The sequence below is a fragment of the Schistocerca serialis genome, chromosome 5 (assembly GCF_023864345.2).
Source record: "Schistocerca serialis cubense isolate TAMUIC-IGC-003099 chromosome 5, iqSchSeri2.2, whole genome shotgun sequence".
In the NCBI taxonomy this organism is placed as follows: domain Eukaryota; kingdom Metazoa; phylum Arthropoda; class Insecta; order Orthoptera; family Acrididae; genus Schistocerca; species Schistocerca serialis.
This window is the reverse complement of record NC_064642.1, coordinates 143,494,574-143,518,443: the sequence shown is the minus strand read 5'-3', so window position 1 is coordinate 143,518,443 and position 23,870 is coordinate 143,494,574. Positions and strand designations below refer to the sequence as shown.

Below are 23,870 nucleotides of genomic sequence, written 5' to 3'. Positions count from 1 at the left end.
GCCATTGTGGAATAAGAGGTCTAGCTCACAGTTAGTTCCTCTCATACTTTAAGTACAGGCAGTAAAAGGTCATTCTCTACAGTGATGATGAAAACACCTCAGAGTGGGGCGCAGTTAAGTGAGTGATGCCTCAGGAGTCAGTGCTAGGACCGATAGTGTTTCTTGTATGTCAAAATTTTAAACATAGCTGAAGCAGCAACTGTTGAAAATCTTGGCGGTAAATGATAACAGCCAAACAGTTGCAGTATAAAGATTTACGGAAACCCTTGACCACGGTTTCGGTATATCTAAATATACCTTCATCAGAAGCAAAAATACACATGAACAGGAAGACACCTTCATTAACAAAAAACTTAGCACCATAACTGAGAGAGTAAAGAAATACACACAGCTTAAGTAACCATAAAATTACCAAAGTATTACAAGCACAAAAACTTTCAGTCACTTACTAAAATCACATCCTGCAGTGGAGATACATAAAACAATTCGATTCTACACAGAGTACGCGAAAGAACTTGCCCCCCTTCTAACAGCCGTGTACCGCAAGTCTCTAGAGGAACGGAGGGTTCCAAATGATTGGAAAAGAGCACAGATAGTCCCAGTCTTCAAGAAGGGTCGTCGAGCAGATGCGCAAAACTATAGACCTATATCTCTTACGTCGATCTCTTGTAGAATTTTAGAACATGTTTTTTGCTCGCGTATCATGTCATTTCTGGAAACCCAGAATCTACTATGTAGGAATCAACATGGATTCCGGAAACAGCGATCGTGTGAGACCCAACTCGCCTTATTTGTTCATGAGACCCAGAAAATATTAGATACAGGCTCCCAGGTAGATGCTATTTTTCTTGACTTCCGGAAGGCGTTCGATACAGTTCCGCACTGTCGCCTGATAAACAAAGTAAGAGCCTACGGAATATCAGACCAGCTGTGTGGCTGGATTGAAGAGTTTTTAGCAAACAGAACACAGCATGTTGTTATCAATGGAGAGACGTCTACAGACATTAAAGTAACCTCTGGCGTGCCACAGGGGAGTGTTATGGGACCATTGCTTTTCACAATATATATAAATGACTTAGTAGATAGTGTCGGAAGTTCCATGCGGCTTTTCGCAGATGATGCTGTAGTATACAGAGAAGTTGCAGCATTAGAAAATTGTAGCGAAATGCAGGAAGATCTGCAGCGGATAGGCACTTGGTGCAGGGAGTGGCAACTGACCCTTAACATAGACAAATGTAATGTATTGCGAATACATAGAAAGAAGGATCCTTTATTGTATGATTATATGATAGCGGAAAAAACACTGGTAGCAGTTACTTCTGTAAAATATCTGGGAGTATGCGTGCGGAACGATTTGAAGTGGAATGATCATATAAAATTAATTGTTGGTAAGGCGGGTACCAGGTTGAGATTCATTGGGAGAGTGCTTAGAAAATGTAGTCCATCAACAAAGGAGGTGGCTTACAAAACCCTCGTTCGACCTATACTTGAGTATAGCTCATCAGTGTGGGATCCGTACCAGGTCGGGTTGACGGAAGAGATTGAGAAGATCCAAAGAAGAGCGGCGCGTTTCGTTACCGGGTTATTTGGTAACCGTGATAGCGTTACGGAGATGTTTAATAAACTCAAGTGGCAGACTCTGCAAGAGAGGCGCTCTGCATCGCGGTGTAACTTGCTCGCCAGGTTTCGAGAGGGTGCGTTTCTGGATGAGGTATCGAATATATTGCTTCCCCCTACTTATACCTCCCGAGGAGATCACGAATGTAAAATTAGAGAGATTAGAGCGCGCACGGAGGCTTTCAGACTGTCGTTCTTCCCGCGAACCATACGCGACTGGAACAGGAAAGGGAGGTAATGACAGTGGCACGTAAAGTGCCCTCCGCCACACACCGTTGGGTGGCTTGCGGAATATCAATGTAGATGTAGATGTAGATGAATCGTGCCAAAGGCATCATCAGTAGTTAAAATTAAAATATCACCTCCATATGTACAGCATAATTGAGAAGAGAAGATCGATGTGAACACTGCACATCATGAGTACTTAGAGTGTGCACCAACGTGAAGAGGGTGTGGAAGCCCTAGGGCAGACAGTTTTACCGAGAGAGGGCACTTGTAGTATGCACGAGACACTCGTGCAAATTAAGACCCAGGGATACATACTCATGCGCATCAAAATTTTAAAATTTGTGCTAATTTAAACCCTCTGTCTTAATAAATAAAACATATCAGAACCATTTAAGACACCTACATACAATAGAAAATATGAAACCAATTTGCCTGTGTCCTAGTATCAAGCAGATGAAGCTTACGCTAAGGAACACATGTAACGAGAGAGGGCAGTAGTGTTATGCGCAAAAATCTTGCGTAACTTAGACTGGGATACATACTAGCAAAAACGAGCAAAATGTTGTAGTAAAATGAAACCATCTGTCATCGTGAATAAAAAACGTAACACTCATTAGCCAGACTATATTGTGTTAGAGCAAGGAGGGGTTTGAAACCATTCAAAAAGTTTTGTTTTTAAGCTGCACCTGTTCATTAAGAATAAAACCATCTTTTTGAGACAGATGCTTGAAAATCTCTAATTCCTTGAACAGGTCCAGTTTGTAATCCTTACTCACTTCGTGTAGCAATTTACGTAATCCAGTTTACGTGGTGTATGCTGTAAGAGCCATAGATGTTCAGCAAACATGGAATTGTACACGTTTTGCCCATTTTTACCTAGCATGTGTTCTTTATATCTTACTTTAATGAGTCTACCTGTCTGTCCAATGTAATAAATGTTGGGGCAGTCATTAAAAGTAATTTTGTAAACTCCGGATTTAGTGCCAAATTCTTCCTGTGCCCCAATTTTTAACAGTATTCACGAGAAAATGAATTTCACGAAAGAGATGCAAAGCGATGAGAGAACTCAATTTTCTTGATTTGAAGCTTAAGTTATTTGATGACACAATTAGCTTTGACATTTTTTGTAAAAATACTTTTTCTGATAATATTATCCCAGCAGATTCTTGTCATCCACAAGCTCACAGAATTGGCTTCTTTCATTCTGCAATTCATCGTGCTGTGAGCACACCTTTAGAACAGGATTGTTTAAAAAAAAAAAAGAAATACCTTTAGTAAAATCTATAGTTACTATGACCATAAGTTAATTGACCAAATTGTTAGGAAAACAACAGCTGCAAAATGTTCAACCGTAGGAGATAACAGGACATAAAAGAGTGAGAGGGTAATAACTTTATTTCTATTCCATTTTTGGGGAATGTATCATACAAGATAAGGAGACTTCTACAGAAGAAATACGTTTACAGAGTTGCCTTTTCCGTAAATAATAGCTTGAAACAAAAAGTGATTCATACTATTGGGGCATGGGAAGAACTTGGCACTAAATCTGGAGTTTACAAAATTACTTGTAATGACTGCCCCAACTATTTCATTGGACAGACAGGTAGACTCATTAAAGTAAGATATAAAGAACACATGCTAGGTAAAAATGGGCAAAACGTGTACAATTCCACATTTGCTGAACATCTATGGCTCTTACAACATACGCCATGTGAACTGGATGACATAGAATTGCTACACAAAATGAGTAAGGGTTACAAACTGGACCTCTTCGAGGAATTAGAGATTTTCAAGCATATGTCTCAAAAAGATGGTTTTATTCTTAATGAACAGGTGCAGCTTAAGAACAAAATTTTTTTGGATAGTTTGAAACCCCTCCTTGCTCTAACACAATATAGTCTGGCTGACTAGAAGTTAGCTTTCTCATCTGTTGATGCTGGTGAGATGCACCTTTCCTGTCTTGTGGGGATTTTACGTATTTTTGATGTGTACTGTTCATGGTTATCGATGTGTATGTGTGGTTAAATGATTCTGTTATGTTTTTTATTCATGATGACAGATGGTTTCATTTTACAACAACATTTTGTTCGTTTTTGCTAGTATGTATCCTAGCCTTCAAGTTACACGAGATTCTCGCGCATAACACTAGTGCCCTCTTTCGTTAGATATGTTCCTTAGTGCAAGCTTCATCTGCTTGATACTAGGACACAGGCAAATTGTTTCATATTTTCTATTGTATGTAGGTGTCTTAAATGGTTCTCATATGTTTTATTTATTAAGACAGAGGGTTTGAATTAGCACAAATTTTAAAATTTTGATGCGCATGAGTATGTATCCCTGGATTTTAGTGTGCGTGAGTTTCTCGTGCATATTACAAGTGCCCTCTCTCGGTGAAACTGTCTGCCTTAGGGCTTCCACACCCTCTTCACATTAGTTCACAGTCTAAGTACTCATGATGTGCAGTGTTCACATCGACCTCCTCTTCCCAATTATGCTGTACAAATGGAAGTGATATTTTAATTTTAACTACTGATGACGCCTTTGGCACAATTGTTTTATGTATCTCCACTGCAGGATGTGATTTTAGTAAGTGACTAAAAGTTTTTGTGCTTGTAATACTTTGGTAATTTTACGATTACTTAAGCTATAAGTGTTTCTTCACTCTCTCAGTTATGATGTTAAACCACAGCACCTTCTCTTATGTTGCAGTCAATGCTTCTGAGAGAGTAACATTTTGTTTACCTTGGAGCTGGCTGTTTTCATTTTGTAATTCATTTGTTGTGGTGGATCGTAGAGATGTTAATTTTAATCTGTGGGTAACTTTTGTACAGCCATGTGAACCTCCTGCTCTGTGAGCTTTTAAGGAGAACTGATGTAAGTTATAACATAACACCTGTCAGGCATGCATTCTGTAGTCTTTCTGGCACGAGTTGCCATGCACAAAGTCTGTGCCAGCCATACATTTCACTTGTTGACATTAGAGACATTTGCATTGAGATAGTACTGAATGTAGATGGGCTACAATATACCATAAGAACTAGAGTAACTTTTTGGGCATTGTGTACACTCTAGAGCGAACTGCATGATCTTTCCTTTTGTATTGTATATTCCTTTATTGTTGAGCAGTAGTAGAATAAGCAAGATACCAGTAGAAACAAGCACCATTAATACATGTGATTCTGTTGTCACCATGATGGAGCAGATCGTCAGATTACAATGTTAGCTCTAGTCAAGTCTAACAAAATTTGTCTTCATAGCACCAATTTACAGTTGATTTGAGAGGCTAAGGCACATGTTACTTACCATGAGACCTTGACAGATATGCAAACATTTGAACAGTTGGCTGTGAGTGAGGGGGGCGGGGGATTACGACGCTGGTATATTGTAAGCAGAATAGTGCTCACTTCTTTAGGAAGATTTTGAATATGTTAACAAACAGGTGTAATGAGTCCATTGAATCAGTCTCGAATAGGATCCAAAAAATCAATGTCAAAGTGTACGAGCTAATGCAGAATGAAGAAGCCGTTAAGTGGTTGAAGCCATTATAGTGGTTCATGAAAAATAGTGCTCTCAACACATTTTTGTGTAGAATTCCCACTAAAATGTCATGTAGGATCAGAATGGAGAATCCTTCTGATTTTGCCATAGCTATGATTATTGCCGCACAGTTGGAAGAGGTAGATATAGCAATTAGGAGTTCTGGTGACCAATGTGTGCATGCTTCAGCAATATAATGTCACAGTTGTGGAGACGAGCCCCATTTCCATCAGCATTGTCATCAGCCAGAATGCTATGAGTGTGCAGCAAAAGTGTTCAGTAAATGCAAATAAGAATGTATCATCCATCAGAAAACATTCCCAACAAAATGTAGTATTGCACAAGTTGATGCAGAGATGGAATTCTGCTTGTGGAATTTTATTGGTGGCAAGGACCCCGTAAGCTTTTAGGAGATATGGGGGCACATGTATCGGTTGTCACACTAGATCTCTTGGGTAGAAAGAGACTAGGGTCTTCCTGTTACAGGTTATGTGGAGTTGGTTATAATGATATAAGTTGTTTGTGAACAACACTACCTGAGTTTTAACATTGGGGCTAAGACTTTTTCCGAGCATGTGGAGGTGTTGCCACAGGTTGATGAAGGGTGTTCTGCAATTCTCAGGCTTGACTTCCTGGCTAAACATCATACTAAAATCGATCTTTAGCAGCATACAGTTGAGCTTGGAGGAACTTTGTTCCTACTGAGATACCACTGCATGCGAGACAATGTCACAAGGAAGTTTTGCTGACTGCATCGTGTACATGCATGCAAAGATGGGTTCCCATGATAACGCACCATGAGCTAAAGGGAAATTAGTTTGGGTTTCTGGGGGTGCAGACTTACCACGGGAGATGTTGTGTGTGGTTGAGCGACATGAAAGTAATGAGCATTTGGATACAATGCACTTTTGTGTATGTAGAAGCTTAGTACTGTAAGCAACATGAATGGTGAATTTATGGTTCCATTTAGCCTAATAATTTAGGTAGTATGGATGATGAGAGTCTACCAAAGGGCTTAATAATCACCACATTGGATATTCTGATTGAAGAGGATGTAGATAGATCATGTACTGACTACAGCCGCAAGTATACCATCAGTGATTTTGCATAACGTGACAAAGTGAGTCATCTTCAGGGCAGTAACCAGTGAGGTATGGAAGCACAACAGTTACATTGTATGGCTTTGTTTCATGCTCAGAATGCATCATCTGTGAATCTGATTGTCCAACATCAGTATCCAACATCGCGTACCAACGAGAAATAATGCTCAATTTATAGGAAGCAGCTTCATGTGCCCAAGCAATTGCAACCGCCCCTAGAACAGTTATTGACTGGCAGCAGGTAGAACGTATCTTAGAACCCAGTGAAAGACTCGGAGGGGGGGGGGGGCGGCACCTGTTATCCTGGGCCTGAAAAAATGATGGCATCAAAAAATATCATTTTTGTTGCAACTGTAGACTTGAATGCTAGAACCAGGACCAATACCTATCTGATACGTATATCACTTTGGCAGATGCAAATATTTCTCCCACAAGGGATCTTCGGAGTGGTTACCAGAGGCATGCACCGAGCCTGGATAAAAATTCAAAGTTATAGCAGATCATACATCATTGAAATGAAATGGATTGCTTTAACAGGTTAACAATGTGAGCACTTAAGTTGAGTTAGTTCAGTTACGAAGTGATTCATAAACCTGGGAAGAAAAACAAAAACTTGAATACATTGAGCTGCAAAGTTGCAGTGCTACAAGCACTTGAGAAAAGTGCCTATGACTGACAGAGAGCACAGGCAGATGATGCAGGCCTGACTCTCAGGAATTTAACACACAAAGACTTACTATGGAAGTCAACAAAATATGGACTGTTGGTGGGTGCCATTGTCCGTTTCACACAACCTCAGCTGGTTACAAGTATATATTAACAATTATTGATCATTTTTCAGGGTTTTATATCTGACAGCAGTTCCTGACTGGCAGGCTCCTGTGGTTGCTTCTGCATTAGTGAATAATTGGATTCTTAAGTTTGGTATACCAGAAAGTTTACTGCCTAATCAAGGTACAAACTTCTTATCCATTTGGATGAAACACCTGTGCTGTGCACTTTGTGTTTACAAGATAAGGACAAGTCCCTTCAATCCACAAGTAAATTGGTGAACAGAAGGTGTTCATTGAACAATCTGGAAGATGACAAGTCATTATGTTAACAGCCAACATACAGATTGGGACACACATCTCCAATTTGTAGTCAGTGTGTTCATACTAGTCTCTCACTATACACAGTTATCTACAGAAGGAAAATGGCATGTCTCTCCAGTGTGTTACAACCTAAGTTAGGATCCTGGGCTTCTGCCTTCGTGGCACCTGCTGTCTGTGATATGCTCTTAAGCACAATTGTCTCTTCAGGAGCATTGGCTACACAAGCTGTTGGTGAGGCACGGTAGGCTTGCACCTACAGACTCTTAATCCAGCTACCTGCACGACATCACTATGGGTCCCGACGTACGCCACAGCCACACCCAACAAAGTGCCATGTGCACATTTCTTGTTGCACTCGAGTGTGTAATTCAGCACACCTTCTGGCTTGCTAGAGAAGACAACCTCTACTGTAAAAACACAAACAATAAATATGTTTCAAGTCAACACTGTTTCACTAGTGGCTTAGGGTGTATGACAGCCACCCGCACCAACTCCCAAGCTCGGGCTCCTGTGAACGCGTAGTGTCACTACCTCACCTGCTCAGCCTCCATGCCCACTAAAAATCCTGACCCGAGAAATGACTGCTACAGTGTGTTAAACCACGGCGATATCAGTAGGTTTTCGGGTGTCGCTTACTCTTGTCAGAATGCAATAATATAATCGTAAGAGGCTCTAAGTGTTAATGCTGCTGCTGTTGCGTAGAGTGAATAATTGGATTTTGATCATATTTGCAGATGTCAGAGTCAGGCTAACAACAAATGTTACTGCCAATTTCATCATACTTACCACCATGAGTAATCCTTCTTGATTTATAGCATAAAAACATCTATCATGGGAAAATAGCTGCATCTCTTTGGAATAGAAGGATTTTTTCCCTCTATAGTATGTGTCTCTTATGGCAGGGAAGAAAAAATGCATGTTGTAATTTAACGTGGAGTTGAACTTCTGCCCCTTTATACAGAAAACCTGCAGGTTGAGGATTCAGCTACAGTGAAAACCAACGAAAATTTCCCTGTTAGAAGCCTGTGTAGTGTAAGTATAGGTAATAACAAAACATTTCATTTGCAGGAAAGCTTTTGTGTCTTCTTGGAATAAGTGTAGAATAAATATATTATTGTTTTTGTGTAATATTCGACTGAATTCCTCTTCCACATGTTCTCACCATCATCCAGAAAAAATGGCAAATTGCATTTCATTCATGTCAGTGCTGTAAGGGGCTTCAACTCTGGCCATGATTTTAAGTCCCCAGGTGTACTTGATAATGTGGAAATTATTGTTATTAGAGAACTCTATGTGGTTTCTGATTTTGAGAATTAATTATGATGTGAAATTTCCACATGCTGTAACCAGAGTCTTAAACACAGCAGCATGGCACCAATCATCATGAACAAATTGACAACCAACTGTACCCCAGACATTTTCAATTAGCAACATGTCAGCTGAAGTGCAATCTAAGTGAAAAATTGGTAGCAGTCCTTCAAAAAAGCCTTCCACAATCCTCACTGTATGCTGAAACACAGATTTTTTTTTTTATTTTTTTTATTTTTTTTTTTTTTTTTTTGGGGGGGGGGGGGGGGGAGGAAGGTATAGTACCTTAAACTCTTCATTCCTGGGGTAGTAGTTGATATTTGTATTGTCCTCGGTATCCAGGATTAGAACTTACATGTTGTTTCTGATAGCACATGCACTGTTGTCTGCTATGCTGCTCAACAATGCTGACTGTCAGAACGTCACCACCACAGTATCATGTGGCTGTCAGTATAGGACAGGTTGAAGTGGGATTTGTCAGTAAATACTACTTTTGCCACTCAGCATGTCAGTGAGGGCTTTCATGTGCCCATTGCAATCCATTGTGTTTGTAGTTTTAGAAGCTGATTCAAAGGCACACATGCCAACAGTCCAACAGATGCCACTGAAGCATTGACACAGGCATTCACACGAGTTACAGTGCTCAGTGCAGAGCCAACACCATTGGCAAAGTTATGATACACACTCACTTGTTCCTATATACAACTCACTGCTATAAAAATGCATCACAGTCGTAGTGTGCTCTAAATGAGCTGAAACATTACAGCATGACAAACCCATTTCCTTGAGGCCAATTATTTGGTGCCATTTTAACTCACTCATATGCTGATAATGTGTGTTTTAATTTCAATGAAGCATACTGGCACTCGGTACCATTTTTCCATTTTATTTTACAGACTTTCATGGAGTTTGGAAAAGCAGTTCTTACCAAATCTACATAAAAAGCACTTTTAAGCCTGCGTGTATACTCTATTTAGCCTTATTCACTTATTGTTGGTAAACTTATCTATACATTTTCTGAGTGTAGAAATCATTCAAGCCACTTTTTTGCGTACTGCAATTTTCACAATCAGTAGCGCAAGATTGTCAGAGAATAAAAAACATGAATGTAAGTATTGAATGTAGCAGTAATTTCTGTACTCACACTAGAACATTTGGTGTAATTTTAATTGTACATTTTAATTGCAATGCAGCATGGGAAATAACTTGCACAATACAAGATCTTGGGGTTGCATTTCAGCATGATAGTCTGTTACTGAAATCAATCAACATTTGAACTATGTTTCATACTGCACTTCGAAGAAATTGATGTCCTACTCAGAATCCCTGGTGAACGTCAATAACAAAATGAGTAAAGACAAGCATTCAGTATGTAATGGAGACATAAAATGGAGGAAAGTTACGTAAATAGGAATTTTAATAGCGTAGTAACCTGGACACTAAGTTGGCTAACTTCTAAATGTTTGGTATGCTGTTCTAGTTGATAGAGGACAAGGGTTTTAGTGCGAGATGAGAATGGAATCGCATAATGGCCGTCATCATCATCATCATCTCAGCCCTTTCCCACATCATGTGGGGTCAGCATTGCTTTGCTGGATCATTCTCTTCCATAAATGCCTATCCAGTGCTTTTTCTCTGAGGCATCCTTTCTCTCGTAGCTCCTGCTTCCTCGTCTTTCCATCTCAGTTTGTCTTCCTCTTCTCCTTGATCCTTCGATTTCTAGGTCTTCAACTCTTCTCCCCACGTAGTACTCCCCTCTTCTCTGCACATGTCCATACCATCTTAGCCTACTTTCTTGGATCTTCTTCCCTCTGGGCCAACTTTCACTGTTCCCCTGATGTACTCATTCCTTAGTCTATTCTTTCGTGTCACCCCACTCATCCACCTTAACATTCTCATTTCTGCCACTTTCATCTTTTTCTCTTGAACTTTTGTAATTGGCCAAATTTCTGCGCTACACAGCATCACAGGCCTCACCACAAACTTGAAAAGTTTCCGTTCATTCTGCAGCTAACCTTCTTATCACAGAGTTCTCTGCTCAGTTTCCTCCAGTTCACCCATCCACTATTTATCCTGTGTTGTATTTCGGCCTCCAATCCTCCATCACTTTGCATGTAAGAGCCTAGGTATTTAAATGGAATGGAATCACATAATTAGAAGTACCTTACACAAGGAGTTGTTATGGCTGTGCCACTGTGGTCTGTTCCTGTAGCATGTGCTTGGTGAATAATAAAGAGGAGCAGAATATGAAAACACCAAGTTCTATTTACTGACATTTTCTAACTTTCCAGTTGGAAAAAGCACCATTAAGATGCAATTGATAACTGTGAGCATTAATAAGAAAAAAGTGATATAAAAAAGTGTATTTATTTAACTTCATCAAAATAATTTAGAGGTGAGTCTATCAGATTAATAGTGTTCTCTGTCAGGCCTGTTAAACGGTTGTCATGTATGATTGGTGTTACAAAACATTTTGCATATGTGTTGTGAACAGCTTTTTTCCAAAATTCTATCACAACTTGCACGTGCTGTTTCCAGCTTATAATATTATAATAATCTCCTATTGTATTCAACTGGATTCATAGTCATATTTGTTTCCTCCTATTTACGACATTGCCCTTCTTTTCCGATAAGAATTATATTGATTCATGTGAAAAAATAAGTCTTGTTTTTATATTGCTCAGTAGCAAACCCTGAGCTGACTGCTAGTTTGTTGATGCACCCCCTCCATTGGGTGGTACATCAATAACAATCTCATTGAAATAGAATCATAGCACAGCAACATAGCTGTTGTTGTAGTGGTCTTCAGTCCTGTGACTGGTTTGATGCAGCTGTCCATGCTACCCTATCCTGTGCAAGCTTCTTCATCTCCCAGTACCTACTGCAACCTACATCCTTCTGAATCTGCTTAGTGTATTCATCTCTTGGTCTCCCTCTACAGTTATTACCCTCCACGATGCCCTCCAATACTAAATTGGTGATCCCTTGATGCCTCATAATATGTCCTACCAACCGATCCCTTCTTCTAGTCAAGTTCTGCCATAAACTCCTCTTCTCCCCAATTCTATTCAATACCTCCTCATTAGTTATGTGATCTACCCATCTAATCTTCAGAATTCTTCTGTAGCACCACATTTTGAAAGCTTCTATTCTTTTCTTGTCCAAACTATTTATCATCCATGTTTCACTTCCATACATGGCTACACTCCATACAAATACTTTCAAAAACGACTTCCTGACACTTAAATCAATACTCGATGTTAACAAATTTCTCTTCTTCAGAAACACTTTCCTTGCCATTGCCAGTCTACATTTTATATCCTCTCTACTTCGACCATCATCAGTTATTTTGCTCCCCATATAGCAAAACTCCTTTACTGCTTTAAGTGACTCATTTCCTAACCTAATTCCCTCAGCATCACCCTATTTAATTCAACTACATTCCATTTCCCCATTTTACTTTTGTTGATGTTCATCTTATATCCTCCTACAGTGTTGCAGAATACTTATGCCATTAAATTTGTATATATTGTTATTCATTATCAATGGTGTAAAAATGTAAGCTAAAGGTGTAGAAAAATAAGTGATAATGAATGATAATACTTTGACATGTCCTATATTACACGTACACTTACTGTACACAATGTAATCTTACAGGATCAAATAAAATTCAATTCACTTCAATCCAATTCAATTCTTTTAACACACTATCCATACTGTTCAGCTGCTCTTCCAGGTCCTTTGCTGTCTCTAACAGAATTACAATGTCATCGGCGAACCTCAAAGTTTTTATTTCTTCTCCATGGATTTTAATTCCTACTCCAAATTTTTCTTTTGTTTCCATTGCTGCTTGCTCAATATACAGATTGAATAACATCAGGGAGAGGCTACAGCCCTGTCTCACTCCCTTCCCAACCAATGCTTCCCTTACATGGCCCCCCTACTCTTATAGCTGCAATCTGGTTTCTGTACAAATTGTAAATAGCCTTTTGCTCCCTGTATTTTACCCCTGCCACCTTTATAATTTGAAAGAGAGTATTCCAGTCAACATTGTCAAAAGCTTTCTCGAAGTCTACAAATGCTGGAAACGTAGGTTTACCTTTCCTTAATTTATTTTCTAAGATAAGTCGTAGAGTCAGTATTGTCTCATGTGTTCCGACATTTCTACGGAATCCAAACTGATCTTCCTTGAGGTCGGTTTATACCAATTTTTCCATTCTTCTGTAAAGAATTCGTGTTAGTATTTTGCAGCCGTGGCTTATTGAACTGATAGTTCAGTAATTTTCAGATCTGTCAACCCCTGCTTTCTTTGGGATTGGAATTATATTCTTCTTGAAGTTTGAGGGTATTTCGCCCGTCTCATACATCTTGCTCATCAGATGGTGGAGCTTTGTCAGGACTGGTTCTAATGGAATGTTGTCTACTCCCGGGGCCTTGTTATGAAATAGGTCTTTCAGTGCTTTGTCAGACTCTTCGCACAGTATCATATCTCCCATTTTATCTTCATCTACATACTCTTCCATTTCCATAATATTGTCCTCAAGAACATTGCCCTTGTATAGACCCTCTATATACTCCTTCTACCTTTCTGCTTTCCCTTCTTTGCTTAGAACTGGGTTTCCATCTGAGCTCTTGATATTCATGCAAGAGGTTCTCTTTTCTCCTAGGGTCTCTTTAATTTTCCTGTAGGTAGTATCTATCTTACCCCTCGTGAGATAAGCCTCTACATCCTTACATTTGTCCTCTAGCCATCCCTGCTTAGCCATTTTGCACTTCCTGTCGATCTCATTTTTGAGACATTTGTATTCCTTTTTGCCTGCTTCACTTACTGCATTTTTGTATTTTCTCCTTTCATCAATTAAATTCAATATTTCTTCTGTTACCCAAGGATTTCTACTGTATTTCTTCCCCCCATTCCTGTCAATTGTTCCCTTATGCTCTCCCTGAAACTCTGTACAACCTCTGGTTTAATCAGTTTATCCAGGTCCCATCTCCTTAAATTCCCACCTTTTTGCAGTTTTCTCAACTTTAATCTACTGTTCATATCCAATAGATTGTGGTCAGAGTCCACATCTGTCCCTGGAAATGTCTTACAATTTAAAACCTGGTTCCTAAATCTCTGTCTTACCATTATATAATCTATCTGAAACCTTCCAGTATCTCCAAGCTTCTTCCATGTATACAACCTTCTTTCATGATACTTGAACCAAGTGTTAGCTATGATTAAGTTATGCTCTGTCCAAAATTCTACCAGGTGGCTTCCTCTTTCATTTCTTAACTGCAGTCCATATTCACCTAGTACGTTTCCTCCTCTCCCTATTCCTACTATCAAATTCCAGTCACCCATGACTATTAAATTTTCATCTCCCTTCACTATCTGAATAATTTCTTTTATCTCGATCATACTTTTCATCAATCTCTTCGTCATCTGCGGAGCTAGTTGGCATATACACTTGTACTACTGTGGTATGTGTGGGATTCGTATCTATCTTGGCCACAATAATGCATTCACTATGCTGTTTGTAGTAGCTTACCTACATTCCAATTTTTTTTATTCATTATTAAACCTACTCCTGCATTACCCCTACTTGATTTTGTGTTTATAACCCTGTAGTCACATGAGCAGAAGTCTTGTTCCTCCTGCCACCGAATTTCACTAATTCCCACTATATCTAACTTTAACCTATTCATTTCCCTTTTTAAAGTTTTTAACCTACCTGCCCGATTAAGGGATCTGACATTCCACGCTCCGATCCGTAGAACACCAATTTTCTTTCTCCTGATAACAACGTCCTCTTGAGTAGTCCCCACCTGGAGATCCGAATGGGAGACTATTTTACCTCCGGAATATTTTACCCAAGAGGACGCCACCATTATTTAACCATACAGTAAAGCTGCATGTCCTCGGGAAGAATTACAGCTGTAGTTTCCTCTTGCGTTCAGCCATTCACAGTACCAGCACAGCAAGGCCATTTTGGTTAGTGTTACGAGGCCAGATCAGTCAATCATCCAGACTGTTGCCTCTGCAACTACTGAAAAGGCTGCTGCCCCTCTTCAGGAACCACATGTTTGTCTGGCCTCTCAACAGATACCCTTCCATTGTGGTTGCACCTACGGTACGGCTATCTGTATCACTGAGGCACACAAGCCTCCCCACCAACAGTAAGGTCCATGGTTCGTGGGGGGAGGACATAGCTGTTACTTCTTTAATTTTTTTTAGGCCATACTGTTATGTCACCCTTTCTGTTACACTCTCCGTTCATTCTATAGACCCTATTTGGAGAAGAATCTTCAGGGATGTGAAACTTCTCAAAGTATCCATTAACAAACTGAAGTGTTTGTTAGAAATTACATAAATAAATAAATATTGTTAAACTGCTCTAAACTATTCTGGCTACACATTGTAAATTAGGCACATTAAAATTAAAAGCATTGCCACTACTCTGGGGAAGGAAAAGCACGGATGTTGTTTATCTCCTGTTGCTAGTTTAATTTCTTCCAGACTGGGCCATGGGAACAGAGGCCTATTTTCAATGCATATTTATATTTATCATGCAGCTCATTGAAATCTTTAACTCTTGAGTCTATATTATCAGATAATTTGCAACAACAGTGGCTACTCTTTGTTTTTCTCCAAAATATATAAGGTTTTTCAACTTTTTGCTTTATGTCACATCGAAGGCTGCTGAAAACCTCCACCTGAGAGAACAGATCCCTACTCCGAGCCACAGACAGAGTCAGTGTCCTTAAGAATCCCAATTTAACTGAAGCTGATTTTTATTATTATCAACAAATACCATTAAGGAGTAAATGCATTGGGAAGCAAATTTAAGAACTCAAGATATTTAAAGAGTCTTCAGCAAGATGTTCAGTTAACTGCTTTACACAGTGTCTTACTGCTCTATTTCTTTAAATAAATACTTTACTTTGGTTGCGTTGGTGCAGAAGACGATCCCATAAACCAGCATCTTGGTCTTCAAGGCACCATTTGGAAATTAATTGTAATTGCAAAACTTGTGGAATTGAGCTTCTTGATTAATTAATTTACTGGTATGTTGGCTTAATCATAGCTTATTAGTAACTGGCCCGCCCGAAGAATTTTGCACCAAATGTTTCATTTGCTGGATGACATGTTTAATTTTGAAAATAACTCAGTGCTGCAATGGTTATAAGTTCAACTATATCAGTGGTAGTCACGAAGTTTTAATTTTCACTTTAAAAAATCGTTTGTATCCAGGTATATGTCTGTACGCAATGAAATCCCTGGGCCATAGTACCATAGCGCACCGCTAAAGGAGCATAAACAAAATGGCACAGTCCATCAATAAAGTTGAAATAGGCCACACCAGTTTATTGTAGCTACAATAGCAGGTGTGGGGATACCTGCATGTATGGACTGCAGACATGTTGCTGCAAACAAACAATAAATTAATTATCTGATTATCTTTGAGAAAAAAAAAAATTCGTTTCTACAAATACACACAGTGAGAACAGCTCCCCCTGTGTTCATCTTGTTGCTACACCTTTAAAGTGTGATGAATTTAACTACTAGAGGTACAGTACATCAATTCTCTAATGAAATTTGTTGTAATCACAAAAAAAAACAAAAAAAAAAAAAACAATAATACTAGCAGTAAAATGATGTATGCTACAAAGATTTGGGGGGGTAGGGGTCAAAAACCAAATGATGTTAAGTCAAAACATTGAGCAACTCCAGAACTGATGACATCTATGGTTTTTGTAATTTTATCATAAAGAAAATAATAGACACTACATGCAATCCACTGTCTTAACTAATCAATAGGATGTTTACAGAAGGAACCAGACTGCCTTAAACTGACATTTGTCTTGCCTACACTCAAAAAAGGAAACAGAAATTCACCCCAAAATTACAGACCCATTGCAGTAGTACCTGTAATATCTTAAATTATTGAAACATTAATGAAAGACCAATTAAATGTTTTTCTATAACCTCCTAAGTAGGGCTCAACATAGATTCTGAAGTGGGCTATCAACAATAAAGGCAGTTAAGGAAGTTGTATTATCAATATTACATGGTTTTGAAAATAGGGAACACACATGTGCAACTTAAGTAGATTTAACCAAGGCATTTGACATTGTCCCACATAGCATTTTAATATAAAACTTGAAAAATATGGAATAGCTAATGTAGAACTATTATTGCCAAAAACATATTTGACAAACAGAAACCAAATGGTAGTTTCAAATTCAAATAACAAATCTTATCCCCTCAAGGTGAAATTTGGAGTCTTGCATGGATCTGTACTGGGACCTTTCTTATTTGTTATGTATGCTGACGACACAACTTTTATCATGTCACATAGTGATGCGAATGTTGTCAAATAAATGAACAACTCAGTGATGGAAAAGACAGGTCAGTGGTTCCATGAAAATAGACTGTGATTAAATAAAAACAAAACTGAACACATCCTCTTTTCCCTTAGAGATATTAATAATGGACCAAATGAACTCAGACATTCAGTAAAATTGTTTGGCATATATGTAGATACTAAATGGTGCTGGAATACCCAAACAGAAGAGCTGTGCAGTAAGTTGACAAGAGTTTTATATCTCCCTAGTATTCTTAAGGATTGTGTCACTATGGAGTGCATGCTTATTGCATACTATGCCTTTTTCCATACACTACACATTTGTAGTATGGAATACTTCTTTGGGGAATCTCTGTTGGGGTAAAAGATGTCTTCCTCTGGCAGAAGAAAGCCAGTAGACGTATTTTTGGTTTGAGCAAATTAACTTCTTGCAGACAGTACTTTACTGAGCACAAAATACTTACAGTCCTCAGTCTATACATATTCAAAGCACTAATGCAAGCAAAACAGAATGCCCACATGTATGAAAGCAGGTCAAATGTGCACTCGTATGAAACCAGACAGGAACTTATTAGTGATTCCATGGATGCGTTTGAGTAAAGCCCAAAATAATTTTGTACTCACTGGCAAAACATTTTTAACACTGTATCACATGACACAAGGGAATTGCATGAAAATAAATTTAAAAGGTGATAGAGACATGGCAGAAACAGAAAGCATTCTATAGTGCAAGTGATTTCATACATAATGAAAAAATACAATGCTCTTTTTATTGTAAATGTGATAGTGAACTAACAAAATTGTAACTTATGACATACAACAAAATTTGTCTGTGCAACAGGCGTAACAAAACTAAATATGGACGAGTACAAAATATGCAATATTTATGTAATAATATCCATATATGTTAACCTTTGTATAACCATTTATGTAACCATCTGTAGATTTATGTATCTACCTTTTGTATAATTTGTGTAACCAATTGTACAATTATGTAACAAATGACGATGCCTTATACAACACAAAAGATGTTTACAGGCAAATAAATCCAATTTAATTCAGTTCAGTCCTAGAGACATACCAAATAAACATTAAAAGGAAGTGGACTAAATTTTTAGCAACTATATTTTCAACACACTCAGTGATATTATTTGGTTAAGGCAATGCATTTTTTGTAGACTTGTTATTATGCAGAGAGATAATATTCTTGAAAGTATTATGCTAAAAATTTATCTTTTCTTTGACAGGTTCAGGAAGATATCTGGCATACAGTTTCAAGACATGCTCTTCTTTGATGATGAATATAGAAACATCAGAGATTTAGAAGCCCAGGGTGTGACGTCTGTTCTTGTTGATGATGGAATATCTTTTGCAGTTGTAGAAGAAGGACTCAAAGCTTTTAGTTCTCGAACGTCTTGACATAAATTGTTCTGTTCTGTTGTGTAAGCACTGGTGATGTCAGTGTGGCTGTAAAAGTTTATATCGCTCTATACAATATTTCCAATGAAAAAGTAATACATCCTGTCACTTCATTAGTTCTGTAGAGAAAGAAAAACAAGGTTTCAAATCAAACAGTTTCTTTAAACTGAAATACTTTAGGCTGTCCAGGAATAAATAATAAGTGAATGTACTGTTTAAAATACTAGTAGCAGTTAATTGTTTCCAGCAGTAGAGGAATTCAGCAAAAGTTCACAGTAATTAGTAACACTAAGCTATCTGTGTAGAAATTTCTCTTCCTTGTAGCTCATTGCTTTTATGTATAGCCCAAGTGAGCAAAATGGGATTGGGGGAGGGGGGGGGGGGTCGATTAGTAGAATCCAAAAATTGGTGAATAAATATAGGATTTAAAATAATTATAGAAAATACATAACAGCAGCAATTTCAGAAGTCTCGAATTATCACCAATATCTCATTGACATTTATTTGTTGTTTACAGGAGATTAGAAACTTGTAGCAGAGATGAAATTTATTGCCTATACAGGGTGTCCCATAAAGAATGCAACTGTTGAAATGTCCACTGCTACTTTTTCTTGTAAGTTGTCAGCACTGAACATTGCACAATTTTTCTTTGTATTCTTTGTGTTTAGTAATGGAGTACTTCATGATGAAACAGCATGTTGTCACACTGAAAATGTTTACACATGTGGTGAATATTGTGTAGAGACTATTTACATACTCCAAGGAGTGTTTAGTCAATGTAGCGCACAGAAATTTAACCCTCAAGGCGTCGTCATTGTAGTCATTCAGTGGAAAAAATCATGATTGTGGGTGATAATATTGCTTTAATTCTGGTAAAATCTATTTGCAAATGTTCAAAACAATTGTACAGTTCCAGAACTACCACACAATGAATTATGAAAGAAGATTGTCACCTTTGGTGTTATAAAATCCAGCTGGCATGAGAACTGAAGCCAGACAATCACTAAAAGCACCAAGCAGTTGCCCTTTGTGTGCTTGCGGAACAAAGAACAGAAATTAGTTTCATCAGGAAAATAATGTGCACTGATAAAACACACTTTCTGTTGAGGAGTTTTGGGTACAAGCAGAATGTCAGGATTTGGTGCACAGAAAACACTCAGGTAACTGGCAAAGCCGTAACATCCACAAGTGACTGTGTAGGGTGTGGAAAATGGGTTGAGGCCGTAATTGGGCATACTTATTCAAAGATAATGCCGAAAACAGATTAACAGTGGATGCTGAATGCTACTGCTATATGTTAAGCGTGTTTTTGTGGTTGAATCATGATCGTGTGAATATTAGAGGTTTGATTTCAATAAGATGGCACAACCTTTTGCACATTGATTGCAGCAATGGACTTGTTACAAGAGAGGTTCCCTGGCTGGGTAATTTTGTGCAATGGTGATGCAAATTGGCCACCCAGATCTTGTGAGTTGACAACACATGATTTTTTCTTGTGGAGATATTTCAAATCTTGTTCTTACCTCAACAAACCGTGATGCTTTCCAGATATCAAGGTTGAGATTCAGCATGTAATTTCATTATTACAGTTGCAAGCATGCCAAAAAGTTGAGGAAAATTTCACCAAAAGAATGAGTGTGTGCCTGTAGAGTTGTGGAAGGCATTCAAGTAATATTATATTTGATACATGATTGCAGGTAGTGTATTTTGCAATAAGAGTGTGGGAGAAAGTTCTTGGAATTACCATCTGAGGTCAGTGCTAGTGCAATGATTTGGTCACGTGATATTTATTGGACTGTTGCCTGTAAACATGTGCCACATCAGTGCTCTTGGAAGAGAGCTGTGCCGGCGATGTGACTCTGTTGTTGTCCCTGCGTAGTGATTTGCGAAGGTGGAACAATCGAGATTCAAGCAGTGATTATGTACTTCGTAAAAAAAGGTATGAAAGCAGAGTATATACATGCCAATTTCCGGAATACACTGGGGGACTCTGCTCCTTCATATTCAACTGTTGCCAAGTGGACAAATGAATTTAAATTTGGTTGGAGGAGCTTAGATGATGATCCACGCAGTGGTCGGCTAAGATGTGTCACTACTCCAGGAATCATTGCAAAAGTGCACAAAATGGTCATGGAGGATCACTGATTGAAAGGGTGTGAAATTGCCCACGCTTGTCAGATGTCTTATGAAAGGGTATATCACATTTTAACTGAAGAATTAGAAATGAAAAAATTATCTGCAAGATGGGTGCCGCAACTCTTGGCGCTGGATCAAAAACGCATGAGAATGGACATATCGGAACAATGTTTGACCCATTTTAGCAGAAATGAACAAGATTTTTTGCACTGGTTTGTGACCACGGATGAAACTTGGGCACACTACTATAACCCAGAGACAAAACAACAGTCAAAGCAGTGGAAACATGCTGATTCTCTGCCACCAAAGAAAGCAAAGACAATTCCTTCGGCAGGGAAGGTCATGGCTTCAGTGTTCTGGGATGTGAAGGGAATTCTGTTTGTAGATTATCTCTCCACTGTGCAAGCAATTGCTGGAGAATACTATGATAACCTCCTCAACAAGTTTCAACAAAAGATGCATGAAAAATGACCAGGTTTAGCAAGGAAGAAACTCATCTTCCATCAAGACAATGCGCCCCCGCACACATATGCCATTCCCATGGCAAAATTACATGAACTAAGGTATGAATTGTTGCCACACCTGCCTTATTCACCCGATATAGCTCCATCATACTTCCATCTCTTCCCAAACCTGAAAATTTTTCTTGGTGGACGAAGATTCACTTCAAACAAAGAATTGATAGCCGGACTTGACAACTATTTTTTAGGCCTGTAGGAAACTCATTTTCAAGATGGGATCAAGTCACTGGAACATCATTGGACCAAGTGCATTAACCTACAAGGAGACTACATTGAAAAATAAAAAATGTTTCAGGGATGTAAGTGCTTTTTTTCTATTCTGTTCCGAGAACTTTTCAAACCACCCTCTTACTATGTAAAGCACTTAATTTTGTCAATAAATTTGTATATTATACGGCACATGTGGCAACAATTCGTACGTTAGTTCATGTAATTTTGCCATGGTGACTGCACATGTGTGCAGGCACGCGTCAAGAGTCACGACACCCATCTTGCAGATAATTTTTTCATTTATAATTCTTTAGTCAAAATGTGATATGCCCTTTCAGATGACATCTGGCAAGCGTGAGCAATTTCACACACCTTCAATTGGCGATCCGCTATGACCATTTTGTGCACTTTTGCAATGATTTCTGGAGTAGTGACACATCTTAGACGGCCACTGTGTGGATCATCATGTAAGCACTCCCAACCAAAGTTATAATTATTTGTCCACTTGGCAACAGTGAATATGAAGGAGCAGTGTCCCTCAGTATATTCTGGAAATCGGCATGAATGACCTTTGCTTTCATACCTTTCTTTACAAAGTACTTAATCACTGCTTGAATCTCGATTTTTCCATCTTCACAAATCACTACGCTGGAACAACAACAGAGCCACATCACGGCACAGTTCTCTTCCAAGAGCACTGATGTAGCACGTGTTTACAGGCAACAGTCCAATAAATATTACGTGACCAACCCGTTGCGCTAGTGCTAACCTCTCGTGGTGATTCCGAGAACTTTTCAAACCACCCTCGTATTATACACTAAAAAATTGTGTTCTTTACGGGGCACCCTTAGGTGTTTGCTAAGTGTATTTCTACAAAGATGGTGATGGATATACAGAAGATCAGCTTCACAAAAATTTGTAAACCATGACCTTAATCCACTAATGATTTATTAACCATGTATTCAAACATTGGTAATTCTGAAAAGCATTGCCTTTCAGTAACATTCCAGCAATACAGAGTTAAATTTGAAATGAAGTTATTTTCAAATAAAGTGTCATGTGAAGAAATAATTTTCCTCCGAAACCATACCTGAAATTACAGAGCAGGGTATTGTTAACAGTGGAGAAATGTTGCTGTCTCACAGCAGACAAACAACACAAACTAAAGTTTAATTAATTTATGTAACAAAAGTTAATGCCTAATAAGGAAACGTTACAAAACAAATAGTAATCCTTTAGCTAACTCTCTCTTGGAGCATAGACAACTATTCCAGGTGCTTCAAGCAGTTGGGCAATGCTGATAACAAAGTGTAAGGTGAGACTGGTGGCAATGACACCAGTAGTCGCTGGGTCTGCTTTTTAGAGAGCAGCAAAACTGGCTGCTGACAAGTTGGTGGCAGTAGCAGTCTGTGGCGTGTTCATTAGTTTACTTGGTAGTGCAATCCAAAAGCATCTTACTATGATCTGTTGGGTGGCTAAGAGACAGTCTTCCACTTCCTTTGCCTCTGGTTTGGCTGCAGAACTTATGCTTTCAGTAGTTTCACAGATTATCATTGGTAAAGATGTTAGAAGCATGATGTGTGAAAACTTTATCTTTGTATGTCATGCAACTGTATAATGTGTGATATTTGTTACAAAAGACCAACACAAAACACTTACTTGAGTCAACAGTTAGAATCACTAACTTGTGATTTTAATACATTACAGTGTATTTATGTGGTTGTATTTTTTCAAGTTTCCCCCCCCCTGACAGAAGTAATGCCAACAGTTGCTAGACGGTATACAAGATGCCAACTTGGTTGCCATTAATGCCAATGTAAGGTTCCTGACAATGAGCTAGTCGCGAACACAGGTTGAATGATAAGTAATCTGTATGTAGCTTAACACTTAAACAGGCGCATTTTTTGTGGTGACTCAGCGAAGCTAATTTTTTTTTGCATCAAATTAGAATTGTGATCAATTTATTATATATTTTATTTTTGCGAGTTAGGTCTAAAAATTATGGTGGTAAATATATCACCACAGCACTTTTTTAAACCTTACATTTTTGGTGGTAAACCGATTTCCCACTTGCGAGCTTTACACTTTGGTGGGAAGAAGATATCCCATTTCCATTTTATAAGCTGTAATATGTTGGCATTACATGTAAAAAAAATTTTAAGAAGATGGTGATTTCTTTTTATTTTACTTTATTTCTAAAACATTTTCATTACAAATTTACAAGTAATAATTCAAATTCCAACAAAATGGTCAAATGATTGATTTACAAGTAATAATTCTTTTTCAACAAAATGTTCAAATGATTGTTACATTTTCTTTTTATTTTCCATGAAACTGACGGAAGCATGG

At 38.4% G+C, this 23,870-nt stretch overlaps 1 protein-coding gene across 1 annotated transcript in view; it reads left to right on the top strand.

Annotated features, from left to right (window-relative positions):
- Nucleotides 1-18,750, top strand: part of LOC126481808 (magnesium-dependent phosphatase 1-like) — a 46,640-nt gene extending 27,890 nt beyond the window's left edge. Inside the window, exon 4 of the mRNA XM_050105763.1 lies at nucleotides 18,483-18,750. Coding sequence (XP_049961720.1) covers nucleotides 18,483-18,654 — 172 coding nt within the window. The 3' untranslated portion in view covers nucleotides 18,655-18,750. The remainder of the gene's footprint in view (nucleotides 1-18,482) is intronic.
- The last annotated feature ends 5,120 nt before the right edge of the window (nucleotides 18,751-23,870 follow it).